Raw genomic sequence first — 18,212 nt, 5'->3', positions numbered from 1 at the left:
CAAACTTGCTCCTTATAAACGTGGAATCACTTAACCTGACATCATAATGTTGTATATCCCAAGTATGTTTTTCAGGATAACAAACATTAAAAAGACTCTTTTGCCAGCATTTAAAACACTTCATTCTTCTTAGTATTGGGTATCACTTTCGTCCCTTGGTCTGTGATTTTAAATATTTGGAAAAGATTGAAGAATCAAAAGAAAAAAAAACTCAAAATTTTTAATTTACCTTGACCAAAACACTTTCTTTTTTCATATTTGACAAATAGTGTTCATGATAGTCTTTAGTGTAATACGTATGTGTAAGTACTTTATAAGATAAAATTTCACTAGAAGTGTTTTTTTTAAGTTCAAAAGGCCTTGTTTTCCCTGAAACATAAATTAGGGAAAAAACACTGAATGTGGTTAGAGTAAAGGTTATCTGAAAAATAAAAGGACAAAATTTTTTTTTTTACCTTAATAAAGAACAGTTGTATTGGATTTTTCTCTCATGGTTTGTGCTTTTTGTGTCTTATGCAAGAAGGCAAATCTCTGAAGACTATGTATTATATGACACCATTGATACAAAATTCTAAACCATGCAAAAAGTAAACAATCTATTGCTCAAGGTACATATAAAAGAAGAACTATATATTTTTAGAAAGTAGGGGAGTAATTAACACAGAATTCAAGGTAATAGTTATCACTGGGGGTGAGAAAAGGGAGGTCTGTGAATGCTTTGTGAGATACTTTATGGTATTCATGCAGTTCTGTTCTTAAGTGAATGGCAGCTCTATAGATTTTTAAAAACTCTTTATCCCTTAAATATACATTATATGTGTTGTTTGTAGGAGATATTTCATAATAAACTAGCTTAATGAAAGGATAATTATTAATTACTTTTTGAATTAGAGAGTTTGATACTTTCAGCTTATACTCTGGCTTACTTACATTGGTTATTCCGTTACAATAATGCTTGAGGGCCACTCCAGATTTGAAATTTGTGTAATTCACACATAATTGTGAAATTATAGACTAACATGTGGTAATGAGCTCTAATCAAAGTGCCTTAAAAACAGTCTACAACAAAAGTGTAAAGTCTGTTAATTCATCAATGTGTTAATCGTTCCTGCTGGAACTAGTTTAACTGATTTTTAGCCCATCATTATTTCTGCACTTCTTCCTCTGGGATGTCTGTGTTTAATTTCCACTGACTTCTCTTCAAAAATTCAGTAAGGCTCTGAAGCAAAGACTGAATGAAGAGAGATGTTGCATTGTCTACTTAAAACATGTATATTCTAAATCAGGATAGTTAAAATGCAATAGCCTAACACAGCTGCAGTTGAAGGCTTACACAAATAAACTTCTCTCTTTTATGTTTAGGCCAAATCTGAAACAGGATCCAGTATGTCTAAAATTTTGCTGTGAGTATGAAATATTTGAAACTGGTTTTAAGTGAATTCTCTATCAGTTCCTAGACTAAGTGATTTGGGGGGCTTCTGGGATTTTTTCTTTGTGAAGCAGTGTGTCTGAGAAGTGGCTCTCACGGGTATGGTCACTAGGTGTTTGTGTGGACTATCAAAACATTCTAGCATTTCCTTCAGGAAGAGAAAGCTGAGAGTGAGGGATAAATACAACAGTGAGTTAGTAGACTGTCAAACTAGAACGTTTCCACTTCCATTTGGATACAAAATGACCCAATGCAGTGTTGCTTTATACATCATTTATCCTTTGTTCTGGTTTCGACTCTTTTTTTCAGAGACATTTTAGAACATTGCATTTAGCGATTCGATTCTTTTCTTTTTAGGATTGAGCTCTCTGTTCTTAAATTCTTTAGAGCTTCATTTATTTAATGTGTCTTAAGACTTTTTCTTTAGGCTGTTCTTAAGCTCTATTTTTGACTTAAATATTTCTAATATCCAACCTTTTTAGAGCCGGTTAAGCAAATATATTTCATCTATATTACCTACTAGGGTTCTTTGAAAAATGGGTTAATATTTGCTTTAAAACCCACACAGATTAAGACAACTTGAAAAATATCCATACCAACCCTCTACTATTTTTATAATATTTTCAGTATAAAATTATGGAAGAATAGTCTTCTATAATACTAAAGTGATCTCCTAACTAATTATTCATTTAGGATTCCCAGGACTATTTGAAAACCGTTTTTAAAATATGGGGAGAATATTTCAACTCTGTACATGAGGCAGTTCATAGGTTCTCACAGTTTCTGTCTTGTTAATTTGCTAGCTTGTTTGCTTCCTTCCATCCTTCCTTCTTTTCTTTTCAATGTCCCTTTCCCCTGCTCCCTAAATGTGATTCATAATCATTATAGAAAATTTAGAAAATCCAGGTAAGCAAAAACAAGAAAATTAAAATTACTATAATTCTAATGTGTAGAGATAACCACTATTGTTAATCCATTAACATTTCTGTCTGTATCTTTCAATGTTTTTTATATTTTTGTTTTGAAAAATGGGATCATAATATGCAGACTTTTTTATTAGCCCACTGGTTTTCATTTTTTACTGTATCTTGAAAACATTTTCCTGCCACCAATTATTCTTATGTAACCTTTTGTTGGTTCTCACAACTGATTTTTTTTTTTTTTTTAATGTCTGACTGAAACTTTTGTGGCTCCTTTTTCTTTTTGGTTGGGAAAAAGTATCAAGAAGCTCAGTTACAACGACAGCTTTACCAATGTCTGTGGGCTTTTATTTTATTCCGCTTTGCTCCAGGCCAGAAGACTCACTGCCTGTTCTTTTCAACCTACCTTATAGGGTTGTGATCACATTTGACATTGGCAGTATATTTTGCCTTAACAAATCCCACATGAACTCCAAAGAACTCTCAAGAGTTCTCAGTTATAAGTTGCACATAAAACTCATCTATTGGGGAACATAAAAGCCTCCTTTATATTGAAGTAATAGCAGTTAGGTGATATGCCTAGAAAAAAGACTTAACAAAAGTGATGACCACTCACACCCACACTATTTGTTCGAACCAAATCATAATGTAGAATGGAGGCATAATCCTAGCACCCTCTGACTGAGTGAGAGAATTTCTAGTCTTTAATTGTTTCAGGAGGACAGGAGTGTTGAGAAAAGCAACTTAAAATTAACTTACTAGAAAATCCTTCAAAATGATGGGACCTAATCATCTCTCCTTTTCCAGTCAAGCAAATTAAATTCTTTCCCCATGCATATCTCTAAATTGCAATCCTGTACAAGGAAATTATTGAATCTAACCCTAGGCACTGACCATGTTTTAGAGCTTACATTTAAGCAACAGATCTCCAAGAATTAATTTGGAAACTGACTTCATTCCTTTTGAAGAATGGTTTGAAATGGGCATCATGCTGGAATCAATTTTTCAAGTGTATTTGAAAATGAGTAAGAATATCTTCTCATAGTAGATGAGTCTCCATTAGTAAAATACACATTGTGTGGTTTCCATAATTATGGCATCACATTTTCTCCAGTAAAATTGCCAGCAGGGAGAAGAAAGTTCTTCGAGAGGTTGTATAGAGTCATTTCTTTTTTTAAAAATTGGTGACTGCTAGAGCTATTTCAGAACTCAGATAACACTTGGGAAATGCTTATTAGTTAATGGAAGAATTTAGTTTAATTATAGGAAAAAAATACATTTCTCAGAGATGGCTTAAACATTTTTGAACCAAATAATATAGAAAACAAGGAACCCCTTTTTTTGAGAGAGAGAGAGAGAGAGAGAGCACATACCCACTCGCACACTGGGGAAGACGGGTAGAGGGAGAGGGAGAGAGAGAGTCCCCAGAAGGCTCGATCCCACAACCCCGAGATCATGACCTAAGCCGAAATCAAGAGATGAATTCTCAACCAGCTAAGCCACCCAGGCGCCCCACATTGATTTTGTTTTCAATTGCTAAATCACAGGAGGCCATGTCTACACTACTGACAGAAGTTCAAAAACTCATTTCACATGACTTCTTACCAAACCAATTGGGGGATCCAAAATATTATCAATACAGCATACCAGCATTACAAATACAGAAGAATTACTTGCTCTGATCCTATCCCAAATAATATAAATTGGTAACCAAATATTACAATTGGAAAACATCTTAGAACTGTTTAACTCTTTCTTATGGTACTTTTTCTCCCAAATTTAAAAGAAGACAGAATAGGGGTGCCTAGGTGGCTCAGTCGTTAAGCATCTGCCTTCGGCTCAGGTCATGATCCCAGGGTCCTGGGATCGAGCCCCGCGTCAGGCTCCCTGCTCTGCAGGAAGCCTGCTTCTCCCTCTCCCACTCCCCCTGCTTGTGTTCCCTCTCGCTGTGTCTTTCTCTGTCAAATAAATAAATAAATAAAAATAAAAGAAGACAAAATAATTTTAACATCTGCCTCCAGCCATTAAAACTACTCAGTGCATAATCAGATGTATTTTACAAAGAATGTTGTATTTGGATCTAACCAAGTTTGTTTTCTACCCATGATGAGTTAGATTGTCTTTTACAGTTCTCAAGTAACAAGTATGAGGACCCAACTCTCACTCAACATTCAAGCCCTCGCAGTTTGGGCAAATATATGTTTAGCAAGAAAGTGAGTAATATAATTTCTTTTCCTATTCTTTTTCCCATATTCATTAATTCAATTCATATTTTTAATATGCCATTGGAGAACATTGCCAGTATTATTTTATATTCCAAATTAATGACTCTAATCACTTCTGTTACAGCAAATGTGTATTGCTTTCTTCCTAGGTTTTTTTTTTCCTTATAATAAATTAATGATTTTGGAAGATTGAGCAGTATATTACAATCTAAGTAAGCAAGTCATTTGATGTCTTAAACTTCTGTTTTGATCCCTAACTGTGCCCATAGCTACTCATTATTGCATTGCAAAAGAAGTAAACAACTATTTGAATTCCTTGGAAGAAGTTACCTCTGATGATAAAAGAAAACCTAAAAAATATAGCACTCTTAACCTCCATTAATTATTTTTTGTCCATTTACCCTCTAATCTGAGTGTTTTATGTAAATTTATATATGTACACACATTTATAGTTCTGTTTCCTTGACACTTAACATTATATTATGAGCATGCACCCTTATCATAAAAAGACTGAAGGTCATTTAAATGTCTGTATAAAATTCCATTCTCTGACCTAGGAGAATTAAGTGAAGTGTTTTTCTGTTTGGGAATCTTCAGATTGCTTCCACTTCTATTATAAATAATATTAAAGCATTTTTATGGATTAATCTTTATCCACATTTCTCGTTTTGCTTAAAGATTTATGCCTACATGTCAAATTACTGGGTCAATGAGTGTGATTATTTTTTTAAAGATTTTATTTATTTGAGAGAGAAAGAGAGAGCACAAGCAGGGGGAGAGGGGACGAGTAGAGGGAGAGGGAGAAGCAGACTCCCACTGAGCAGGGAGCCCCATACGGGGCTCGATCCCAGGACCCTGGGATCATGACCTGAACCAAAGGCAGTTGCTTAACTGACTGAGCCACGCAGGCACCCTGAGTGTGATTATTTTTAAGGCTTTTGATATATATTATCAAATTAATTTTTCTTGAGGATTATACTCACATCTGTGCTCATTCTGTTGCATCCTCACCAATATTGAAATTGCTGTTTTAAAATCTTTATTATTTTGAGGCATGAAAGTATTTTTTTGTTTTGCTTATGTTTAATTACACCTTAAATTTAACAAGATTGATCATTTGTATTTCTTCTCTGAATTTTTACTTTCTATATCTTGCTGCATAGTTCCAAGTGAAGTCTGTAATATAGTACAGTGTGTAGTTGATTCCTATATTTCAGTTGTTTATTCCAGCTCAGATTTTTTTAAATGGAGATCTTTCTTTGTCCCTAGTTAAAAATGGAAAGTTCTGGGGCGCCTGGGTGGCTCAGTCGTTAAGTGTCTGCCTTGGGCTCAGGTCGTGATCTCAGGGTCCCAGGATCGAGCCCCGCATCGGGCTCCCTGCTCAGCGGGAAGCCTGCTTCTCCCTCTCCCACTCCCCCTGCTTGTGTTCCCTCTCTCGCTGTGTCTCTCTCTGTCAAATAAATAAATAAAATCTTAAAAAAAAGAGAAAGTTTTATAGATCTAATTTTTTTCTTATGCAATATTATTATTGATATTCATGCACATAAATAATTTTGGACATTTTTTTTATAGGAACAGACAGAATCCATCATTGGTATGGCTTTTTACTGGAATGTTTTGCACTTATTCATTGTTCTTTGCTTGGAGGGCGAATTTAGATATTTCAAAACCACTTTTCATGGGTGTGGTAAGTTTTACTTAGATTTATCCGTTGACCAGAAAGTTGAAGAGTGTACAAATTTGTCCTCATGAATCTTGTAGAAGAGCAACTGATCACAGAAAGAGCTAACATTGTGTATACATTTTTACAGATCGAAAGTTAAATTCTTGAACCAGTAAGACCGAGGCCTTTTTTTAGGGGGAAAAAATGCAACATTTAGTTAACACAATAGTTAGGTAGAAAAATACCCGTAAGGTAGTTTTAAGTTAGTTATTTTATGTGTGTGCTTACAGATACAAGTACTCCTGCAGATCCCCTGGAATTTTTTTAAAAAACAATAAAGAAATAAAGGTCATAGCTGGGCCTCTTACCCACACGCTCCGCTAGTTTTTACCTCAGCAGTCTCAGGCCTGTGCAAAAGAGTGACCACGCTTCTGTTTTCCCCTGGCTGCCACTGCTGAGATTAGGGTATTTCTTCTCTTTGTAGTAGAAACCATAAATGTAGACAGCTCCTTTTCAATGGCTAAAGCCAACTCTTTTCTATGTGTATGTTCAAGAGGCCTAGTAAATAATAATACCCTTTTTGATCATCTGAGTTCTGAGTCAGTTGAGAAACGAGATAAACCAGGACAACTACAACAGGTGAATCCCCTTTATACTGAGAACGCTGAGAATGGAGAAGGTAGTTTCTATCTGTGGGCAAGGGGGCTTCCTCATACTGCGTCCTGGAATGGACGGACTTACCCCCCCCACCCCCCCACCCCCCCGGTCACAGGCAGGGCTGCACAGGGCAGGCCCCTCCCCACCCCACACCCGCCACAAGGACGGGCTCTGACCCTGGATGCGTGCGTCCTGTGGGTGGATCACTTCCCAGAGAGGAAGAGAGGGAAAGGGCCTGGCCATGCAGGCCCACAACCGGGTCGCAGACTCCCGTTCCGCTCAGTGCCTGCAGTCTTACCGGAAGAAGCGAGGGCTAAGGAGTAAAGCAAAAGCATTTCTCCATCTCCTCCTCCTCTCGAGTGGCAGGAGTTCAAGGTGCACGCCATAGCATTGAAAAGAACGTGTGGACCCAAAAAAGGGAGATTCGTGTGTCAAACTGGAAATGAGAAGTATTTGAAAATGGAAAAATAAAGTGACACGGAGTTGGATTGGGGAAGTCCGCAAACGAGACCTGAGTGACCGCGGGCCTGAGCGGCTAGGGGTACACGATGTATTTGTTAAATAGACAAGTACCCGATTGATGGCCTAAACCAGTCAGCTGGATGTCCTGTCTGCACGCCTCTGTCACAGGTGGAGAGATTCTGGATGCAGAGCAATGCGGTGGTGGCCGTCCTCGCTGGCCTCGGTTTGGCAACGCTGGCTTCTGAGAGTAACCGAGTGCTGAACACTAGTGGGCTTCAGTGTCTGGAATGGCTTTCAGCAGCTCTTTTTATAATTTACCAAATATATTCTAATTTCAGGTAACACGTGCTTATTTTTATGAAAAGTAGCACTCAAGCAAGAAACACTTAGATACTTAGAGTCTTGGGCTTTATTTCACCTTTAACCTCCCCTGGTTTTCAGAGTGAGACAGCTGAGTCTGAATGCAGCGCTGCTTAAACTTTTGAACAGAATCTCAGCGTGAGCGATGTGTGGTTTCAGGGCATTGCAAACAAGGGCTTGGGTGGGACATATAAACTATTTGTATATTTTCCTCTAAGGAATCCTAGAGATACTTGGTAGGATCTGGAGGATGTAATAAAAGTCCGTGATCTAAAATACCACTTAGATGGAGAGTAAAGACATTTGGGCCTTTTTGTATGTCCTAAAATAATTCTCCTCTATACTTTGAAGATTTCATCTTTTGAGTGACACCTGGCCCTTATCTAGTTTCCTCCATAGCAGTGAGTATTAATTATTTTGAAATAATTAAAGTTCTAAAAGTTCCTTAACCCTTATGCATTATGAATATTACATATATTTTTCAAAATCTGTTGAATAACCTTGCCAATGAAAATCAGTCTGGCTTAAAACATGTCCAAGTTTTAGATGATAGTTCATTTATTTCCAGCAGTATTGAGTAAACATTACAGCAGTGGAAGAGTCCACTGGAATTTCATTGTAGTGAGATTTGATTGGTATTTTAAAAGGTTCAGTACTCCCCCTTTTTTTAAGATTTTTTTATTTATTTGAGGGAGAGAGAGAGCACAAGCGGGGGGAGGGGCAGAGGGAGAGAGAGAATTCCAAGCAGACTCTGCACTCAGCAGGGAACCCGATGCAGGGACTCAATCTCAGGACCCTGAGTTCATGACCTGAGCAGACACCAAGATTCGGATACTTAACCTACTGAGCCACCCAGGCGCTTGAATTTCCCCTTTCAACTTAACTTTAAAAACTGATGTGCTTTATAATACCAGGGTAGAGCCAGTGTTAGGACGCTCGTATCACCAAGAGGTCTGTTGGAAAGGGGATGCATGTCCCAGATACAACTCCATAGCTGGCTCAACAAGGGCCTGCAAAGCCCACCGTGTTTCCCAAGTTTGTTTTATCCCAGGCTTCTGACTTGGGTCTTCAGGGCAAGCCAGGTTCAACACCAGGGATGCTTGTACAAGCTGGGCTGTTTTATATTGTTTTGATTCTTGTGTTTGTCCCAGGGGAATAGATAGCAACTTTCCTAGGTGGCAGAATGTGAGGCATCACCCTGCAAAGTAGGGAATCACAGTAGGAAGCAGTTGCATCAATCACAAAGACAGGGGTGAATATTTTGTTCCTAGCAGTGTTCATTTGCTTTGTGATGCTAGCCCAGTGATTCAACTTTAGACTGTGTTTCTTAGAACCATTACATGTAACAGACCTGATAATGACAGGAAGGACAATGCCTGTTCCGTTTTTTGATGGTTTTACTCTCTTGTAGTCTTTTTCTTTTTTTCATGGGAAGCTCTCAGAGTTCATGCCAGTTTTCTTTGAAGTCAGAATGTCCACTCTGTCATTGAAAGGAGTTGTACTGCTGTTGTTCGCATTCGCAAAAAATGCCTGGAGAGAAGTAAACAACTCCGCCAACTCTTCCTTCCCTTCCTTCTTATTGGTCTCATTCTCTAATGACTTCTCCATCTAGAAGGGAGAGAGGACCACAGGGAGCCTGTGGTTTGGGGAAGTGGTGGAAAGGCTCAAGTTTGCATGCAAGAGAGTCAGATGCATGCTATACAAAGTTATGCTAGAAACTGGCAGATTTCCTTTTTCATTTCTGAAAATCTCTTTGGTCTAAATGGAATTGACATGCAATTACCTTGAATTTCAAGTGAAATCAGAAGCCTTACTTCTTTTTAGTGAAATTAGATGTCCTTTTAGGTGAGAAAAAAAGGACTTATTCTTGAGCACTAACCAGTTCCCTTTTTATAGAAATGATGATAAACTCCAGAAGTAAAGCAGTACACTGATTTTCATTTAGTTGCACAAGTAGTCCCTTCTCTTTTTCTTTCAGATGATGGCATCCTTTTTTCAAATATATGCATCTTCTTAGAAGATACAAATTAGAATACTTTGAAGCACTACATGTAGAGTGTGTGATGGGAAAAGACTGCAGCAGAAAATAAACCCATTCTTGTTAAAACTGTAGCAGTATGTTGCTATTTTAATGTTTCCTTATCCTTTTATTTAGTATTTGTGACCAAAGGACCAACTATGTGATTGATAAATTTGCAAAGAACCTTCTAGCCTCTATGCCTCGTGATGCAATTATCTTACTCAGAGGAGATTTGCCAGGCAATTCTCTCCGTTACATGCATTATTGCGAGGGACTGAGACCAGATATTTCACTAGTGGATCAGGAAGTAAGTATATAAGAAATATACTTAGAATATAGTAACAGTAATCGCTTTAAAAGAATTATTTTTTAAACGAATTTTTAATGGCAGATTGGTACAGGTTTCACAGTTACTCTTAGAATATATATCATGTTCTTTTGTTTACTTTAACTAATAGTATAAGCCATATGAATTGCTTCCTTCTCATCTAAACTGTTTTAAGAATTGATGTTTTTTGTGTTAGAATCAAATAATAATCTTAAGTCTCTAGTTCACATGACAAACCGTGAAAGTACTGTATTGTAAATTTATTTTTAAATAGTTCTTTGACATTCTTTCAACCCAGCCATTCAAATTAATACTGCCCACTGGTCCCAGGATTAAAATACATTAGGTTGAATATAAAATAAGTTGTACTGCAGGTGAGTAAACATTTCACTCAAAATAGAAATTATTAACCACGATTCTGCTATAGAATTTGTGTGTAAACTTTTTGGTCTTATGACAAAAATATGTTTGGAGAGGACTTGTGAAAATTTCCAGGTCTATTAAAACGGTCTTCCGGAAAAGAAGAAATGTACTTAAGCTGTAAGATTTATAATTTAAACCATAAATACCTAAAAAGGAACAAATCTATCTCTGGTGTTTTTAGAGCAGTCATCAGGGAAAGAGAAATTCCTCCTCTTGATACTAATCTTAATACTATAATTAGTTTGATTGAGCAAATTATTAAGCACAATATTTAATAAATTTTGTTGAATGAATGAATAATTTGAATTTTTGGAAGAAAACCATATAAACAGATTTGCAAATATAGGGAAATCTGCACATTACACATTTTTATAAGCAGTTTGCATTTGTATCATCTATACAAATTGATCAATTTGATCTTCAGTCTAGTTTCTGACAAAAGCTGGCTGTTAGTCGGTAATGTGGTACCCCACCATGACTTTAAGTACTGCTTTAGGACGGCGGCAACTATCATTCAGAAGCATGGATTTCAAAGTTAATTAGACCTGCATCCAGTCCTCATTCTGTCACTGCCAGGATTCGCGGCGCGGGGCTAATGACTTTTCCTCTCAGAGCTTCTGTTTCCTGATCTATAAAACGGAAATGATCATCATGTAAGTTAGGATGCTTTTGAAGGCAAGAAACAAAATACCTGAGAGTAGCTTAAACTATGGGGTTTTTAATCTCACATAAGAAGTAGTCTGGAGATAGGAGGTTTTAGGCTGGATAATATGAGCAGTTCAATGATGTCAGTGTTCTGGGGTGACTTTTCTACATCCATCTTGAACTGATGAAGGCCCAGCTCCAAACATCACATCCTAAAATGAAGCAAAGTGCCTCTCTCCTTCTCTCCCTTCCGCTCCCTTCCCCTCCCCTCCCATTCTCTTCTCTCTCTCTCTCTCTCTCCCCCCGCACCATCCTCTCTCTCTCTCTGTTGAGAGTAACATGTGTCCCAGAGTCCCCTAGCAGACCTCCCCTCGGGTCCCCCTAACCAGTATTTGGTCATATGCCCACTCCTAAACTACTTTCTAGCAAAGGAGAAAGACCAGACCCAAGCATATCGCTGCCCTGGGGGACATGATCGAAGTCAGGATTGTGTGAGTGAGGAAGAGGAGGGTATTAGCTGTTCAGTGGACAATCAGCAGTGTCTAATGTAATTACTCTCACACAATAAGGTTACTCTGAGAATCATATGAGAAATATTGAGGTCATAGCATATAGAAGGTATAGAATTAATGTTAATATACCCAAGAATTGAAACTGTTGGTTAATAAAATCTAATTCAGTAAGTATCTTTTGAGTATTTATAATGTACACCTAGATTAAAAATAATTTGTCATTTCTAGTTAAATTACATAAAGCAAGTAAAACATAAGCATAATTTTCAAAAGATGATATCTAAACTGTAACAAAGCTTTGCAAGTGTAAATAGGAGTCTTAAAAAGAAAAGTAAATCTGGGGCACCTGGGTGGCTCAGTCGTTAAGCATCTGCCTTCGGCTCAGGTCGTGATCCCAGGGTCCTGGGATCGAGCCCCGCATCGGGCTCCCTTCTCTGCGGGGAGCCTGCTTCTCCCTCTCCCACTCCCCCTGCTTGTGTTCCTGCTCTTGCTGTCTCTCTCTCTGTCAAATAAATAAATAAAGTCTTTAAAAAAAAAGTAAATCTGTACATATAAAAGTATAGGTAGGTATAGATTTAAGAAAAAGTGATTTTTCCTGATATTAATGATTTATTTTAACCAAAAGAACACGTAAGGATATGTAGTTAATTTGGACATACTCTTAAATTCAGATAATTTAGCCAAAAAGGGTTTTCTCTTTGAGGTCTAGACGATCACAAACGTTGAGCTTCTCAAGGGCAGAGACTTTATCTTCTTCACTGCAGGTGAGCAATAGTTGTTTCTTGAGTAAATAGTGAACGAAAGAATAATGACACATCTCTGTATCTCGTGCAGGTCTTCTAGTCTGGCCACCTTAGACATTTCACTTCAGCAAACAGAATTTGAGAACCATTCAATGCCAGGCACCATGCTAGGTACAGAGGCACAGAGCTGAAAACATACAGTCCCTTCCCTCTAGAAGCTCACAGGCTAGCAAGGAGTAGGGTCAGAGCTGTGACAGAGGTAAGGTGCAAAGTGCTGTAGGAGCGTATCATTCTGCTGTGGAACTGGGCGGCAGGAGTGGGAAGGCATCACAGAGAAGTAATACTTCAGCTTGGTCTGAAAGTTGGGTACACATTCTCTAGTAGGAGAATGGGGAAAGGTCATTCTGGGTAGTCCGCCAAATGCACAGAGGTGAGATCAAACCAGGTGCTTATGTTACTAATAATAGTCACAGCTTAAGAAATGAAATCCAAGCTTTCAGTCATTAGAGGAGAAGTCAGTGTCACATATGTGAGTTGTGATGTTAATGTTTAACAAGTATATCCACATCGTAGAACTTCTTCATTGTACTTGATAAACTTGATTCTTTTTTAAGAAGTATATAAAAAATATGACATCATTTGTTATTTTTCTGATAGATGATGACTTATGAGTGGTATTTACCCAAGATGGCAAAGCATTTACCAGGTGTCAGCTTTCCTGGAGACCGGTGGAATCCTGTGGAAGGAATATTACCTAGTGGAATGGTCACATTTAATCTTTATCATTTTCTTGAAATAAACAAACAGTAAGCATTCTTTTCATATAATAGCTTTTCTAAAATTGTTTATGTAGCAGCTGTGCCTCATCCAAAAGACCAATTTTCTACACCTATTTCCCTGTCACCAGTGAGATTATCTTTGTAATTAAATTGAATATCTGTGCATAACTGAGGCCTGGCAGAAATAAATGTTATTGTTCTGGGTAAAGGAAAAATAAAGACAGATTAGCAAGAATAGCAAATAAGATCTTAGTACAACTCAGAGAAATTGGAGATATGCCTGTCTACTTGAAATCATTGTGGGTGGATCGCAAGCAATTACAGCTTACCCCGATCAACACCAGGACCCCCTTTTAAGTGTAAAGCAAATGTTTTCCAGGAATAATAACTATATAAAAATAGCTTAAGGATTTTTTTAATAAAGGATAAGGCATTTTTGTAAATAAGAAAAACACCTACAGTTAACGCTGGCCAAGATAACATATGAGAATTGTGAATTCTGTACTTAAGAATATAAAATTATTCATAGTTAAGGTCAAGAATGAATAACTCCTTCAGTGGTATAGTGTTGAACATTTTTCCTAACCATGAAGTGCTTTGGATTGTCCAGAGTGTGAAGAAAACTTGTTTCGTAATTTCTATTCTCTTATAAAGGGAACTTGAGAAATTCTCTCTAAATTCCAAAGTTAAATTATCCCTTACTAAGAATATGATAATGTGGTACTTCTGGTGTTCAGAGGCTGAAGTTTACTATGGCTCATGAAGTAATAAGTAATCAGTATCAATGTGTTATGAGAGTAACATTTAATTGTTCTATTTTGGAATAAAATATCAAGAGCCATTAATATCCGTAAAGAGGCATTTTTTTGGGTGAATTTTATTTAATTCAACCCCACAAACATTTATTGAATTTACTATGTTCCAGCTCATGTTAGGCCTTGGCAGTAAAGGGAGACTCAGTTCCAAATTCAAAGAGACCACAATCTAGTTGCATCTATACAGAGATATGCATTGAACTGGCTATAATATAATGGGGTAAGCTCTATATTAGCCAAGCTTTGTCAAGTGTGATACCCAGTTCAATATGTGTTTACTGAATGGATGACTTAACTGGGAGCATGGATGAAGAAGCAGTTAATTCTGCCTGGGGGCATTCATTCCACATTTACTTAATAAATACTGAGTGGCCAAGATGCCCCAACAACTATACGAGCTACGGCTGCTTGGGCATGGCCTCTTGCTGTTGCAGACTTTCAGGGGGGGTTTCGGGTGGTGCCTGACATATGAAGCAGATAAATTACATTGTCATCCGGGAAGCATGGCAGTGTTGGTATGGACAAAATGTTAGAGACTTAAGGACGAGGTAGGAATTTGCCAAGTGGGCAGGAGAAGGCTGATTCAGGGAAGTGCTTGTGTGAAGTCCTGGAAAGGGCCGGCTGAGCTCTAGGGAAACTGGGGGTGGCCCAGTAAGTGTGGAGCACAGGGCTTAGAGGGCTAGGTGAAGGGATGATGCTCAGGGAGGGCGGGGCCCAGATTGTCAAGGGCGTTATCCCATAGATGGGGTCCAGGCCTGGCCTCATTATGGAAATGCTGTATGATCCTTGGAAACTCTAAAAAATACAGACAAGTAGGTGTAAAGAAGAACAGTATCTGTCTTTAAGACAGCTGTCATAGTCTTAACATTTTGGTAAGCTTTTTGGAATTCCAGTTTTACCATCACTTATTTACTTACACAAACACATACATTCTCACACACTTATACTGCACTAGCTGGGATCATATTTAGTTTCCTGTTCAGTTTCTTTTCACCTAATATCATGTCATAAACATTTCCCCATGTACTCCGAAAAGTGCCTTTATTACCATCACTTCTTGACTGTTTAATATTCTTATATAGATGCACAATGACTTAACAAATACTCTATTTTTGGACATTTTTGTTGTTTCTAGTCTTTGGCTATTATAATATAGCATGGTGATGAACTTTCTGGGCCATCAATTTTTGTTAATCTGATTAACCAAGGCCTCAAGATTAATGTTGCTTATTGATATCAGTTTTTTAAATAAAATTTTTAGTTTAAAAAGTAACATTGTTCATTATAGAATAAGAAATTATTTTTTTAAACTAGAAAAAATATGGTTCTATCACTCAGAAATACAAATAAATCAAAAATGCGTATTTTTTACAAAATTGAAAGCATAAAGCAGAAGAATCCTGTTTTTTCACTAAATATCATATAACCATTTTTTAATGTTTTTACACACTTTTTGTAAATATTTTTAGTAGGTACATGTACTATATTTTAATAATAGAGGAATGGAACTATTAGTAGATATTTAACATATCTTAATTTTTAACTATCATAAAATTATAGACTACATTAAATGACTTTGTGTGTATAGTTTTTCTTTGCGGGAGGTAGAAGTTTGAATTCTTAGGATAGATTCTCAGACATGAAATTACTAAGTCAGAGGACATGAACAATTGAAAGGCACTTGATAGAGTTTTTTTTCCCCAAGCATTGAACCATCAGCATCATATGAAAGCTCTCTAAATGGGTACTTTTTAAAAGGAAGGAAGCTAATATTAACACTTACTATTTTATTTTATTTTAACATGAAGTAAAATTTATCTTTTTTTGATGTATAGTTCTATGAATTTTAACACATGTATACACTTGTGTAACCCCCACAACAGTCAGGATACAGAACAGAGCCATGACCCCAGAAACTCCCTTCTGTATGGTCTATTCTTCATTGCTATAGTTTTACCTTTTCCAAAATGTGATGTAATGGATTTATAAAGTATGTAACCTTTTGACGCCAGCATATTGCACTTAGCATAACGCCTTTGACATCCATCCAAGTCGTGTGTACCCATAGTCCATTCCTTGTCATTGCTGAGTAGTGTTCCATTGTAGAGGTGTAGTACCACCGCTTCTTTATCCATTCACCTGTTGAGAGGCATTTGACATTTGGGTTATTTTCAGTTTGGGGATAGAGCTGCTCTAAACATTCATGTACAAGTTTGTGTGTGAATATGGATGGGATTATTGGATTGTTTGTTTTCTTAACTATTGGGTTTTAAGAGTTCTTTATGTATTCTAGGTAGAAATCCTTTGTCAAATATGTGATTCATAAAGTTTGTAGCTTGACTTCTTATTCTCTTTGAGGTGTCTTTTGCAGATAAAAGTTTTCTAATTTTGATGAAATCCAGTGATCAGTTTTTTCTTTTACGGATCATACTTTTTTCTTTTTTGGATCATGCTTTTTGGTGTCACATCCAAGAACTCTTTGCCTAATGCCAGGTCACAAAGATTTTCTCATGTTTTCTTCTAGGAGTTTAGTAATGTTATGTTTTACATTTCAGATCAATGATCTACTTTGAGTTACTTTTCATAAGGGGCAGGGGATTAAGACAAGGTTCTTGGGTTTTTTTTTATTGTTGTTTCTTTTTGGCATATAAATGTCAAGTTGTCCTCATATTTTCTGAAAATGCCATTGAGTGACATTTGCATCTTTCTCTGTATTTACAAAAAAAGAATTCTTCTGGGTTTTTTATTAGTTTTAATTTGATTAGTGTTTTCATAGTATATCTTTTTTTATCCTTTTGTTTTTAACCACCTATATCATGTTTAAAGTGGGTTTCTTGTAGATAGCATATTTATTATCCATTCTGACACTACCATTTCACTGGTACATTTAGACCATTTGCATTTAATGTAAATACTGACATATTTAGATGTCTGTCTATTATTTTATGATTTGCTCTCAATTTGTTCCCTCTGGTTTTTGCTCCCCCTTTCCTGCCTTATTTTGGAAAATTTGGTTTTTTTAGTACTCCATTTTAAATTATTTATTGAGATTTTTACTATGTCTTTTGGTAAATTTTTTTTTTTTACAGTTGATCTTGGGAATCACGGTATACATACTGAACTCTTCACAGTCTACTCAGGATTGATATTTTGCTACTTCAAGTGGAATATACAAAATTTGCTGCCATATAAGTCCCTTTAACCTCCCCACTTTTGGTTGTGTTGTCATATATTTTAGACATGTGATAATTTTTGTTTTCAACTATCACACATACATTTTTAAATTTAAGAGAAAAATAAATTTAAGAGAAAAAATAGTCTAAGATATTTGTCCAGATATTTACCAGATCCATCGCCTTTCTTTTGGTCTTGATAGTCCAGTTGTCCTTTCGTATCATTTCTCTTCCATCTGAAGATATTCCTGTAACGTTTCTTTTAGGGCAAGACTGTTAGCAGTGAATTCTCTCAGTTTTCCTTTATCTGAAAATGTCTTTATTTCTTCCTTGTTTTTGAAGAATATTTCCGGATATTAAGTTCTGGGTTGTTCGTTTTGTTTTGTTTTGTTTCCCGCACCCCCCCCCCCCAGCACTTAAAAAATGTTATTTTGCATCCTTCTAACCTACATGGTTTCTATTGGAGAGACCCACAGTCATTCAAATCATTGCTCTCTGTGTGCAACATGTTGTTTTTCTCTGGCTGCTTTCAAGAGTATTTGTCTTCAGTTTTTAGCAGTTTGATTATGGTGTATCTGGGCATGGATTTGAATCTAATCTGTTTGGGGTTCACTGAGCTTCTTAAATCTGTTAGATGGTGTCGTTCACAAAATTTGGGAGCTTTTTAGACATTATTTCTTCACTTTTTCTGCTTCACATTTTTTCTCTTCTCCATCTGGGATTCTGATGATGTGAACATTAGACCACAGGTGCCTGACACTGTACATTTTTTTTCAGTCTTTTTGCTCTTGGTTTAAATTATATCATTTCTCTTGATCTGTCTTCAAGTTCACTGCCTGCCAGCTGTCTCTCTTTGTCTCTCTCTCCAGACTTAACATTAAGCCCATCTGGTGAATTTTTAATTTCCATTATTGTATTTTTCAGGTCTATGATTTCCATTCGGTTCCTTTTTGTATCTTCTATTTCTTTGTTGAGACTTTCTATTTTTCCATTCATTTCAAGAGTACTTGCCTTTACTTGTTGGTGCATGCTTAGAATCGGTATTTTAAAGTCTTTGT

The 18,212-nt window shown here is 36.7% G+C and overlaps 1 protein-coding gene across 3 annotated transcripts in view; it reads left to right on the top strand.

Annotated features, from left to right (window-relative positions):
* Positions 1–18,212, top strand: part of TMEM260 (transmembrane protein 260) — a 65,264-nt gene that overhangs the window by 36,088 nt on the left and 10,964 nt on the right. For 2 of the 3 annotated variants that reach the window (XM_028112141.2, XM_028112073.2), the window contains 6 exons: positions 1,363–1,403; positions 4,479–4,562; positions 6,147–6,261; positions 7,525–7,694; positions 9,872–10,043; positions 13,045–13,193. In XM_028112141.2, coding sequence (XP_027967942.1) covers positions 1,363–1,403; positions 4,479–4,562; positions 6,147–6,261; positions 7,525–7,694; positions 9,872–10,043; positions 13,045–13,193 — 731 coding nt within the window. Of the gene's footprint in view, positions 1–1,362; positions 1,404–4,464; positions 4,563–6,146; positions 6,262–7,524; positions 7,695–9,871; positions 10,044–13,044; positions 13,194–18,212 lie in introns of all 3 variants that reach the window. The other variant, XM_028112208.2, reaches the window with a different exon arrangement.

Source organism: Eumetopias jubatus, unplaced genomic scaffold (assembly GCF_037043125.1).
Source record: "Eumetopias jubatus isolate StellerSeaLion01/CBP00866 unplaced genomic scaffold, mEumJub1_p1.0 scaffold_7, whole genome shotgun sequence".
Classification (NCBI taxonomy): domain Eukaryota; kingdom Metazoa; phylum Chordata; class Mammalia; order Carnivora; family Otariidae; genus Eumetopias; species Eumetopias jubatus.
The sequence above is the reverse complement of the archived record's forward strand: the minus strand, read 5'-3'. Positions and strand labels throughout refer to the sequence as shown.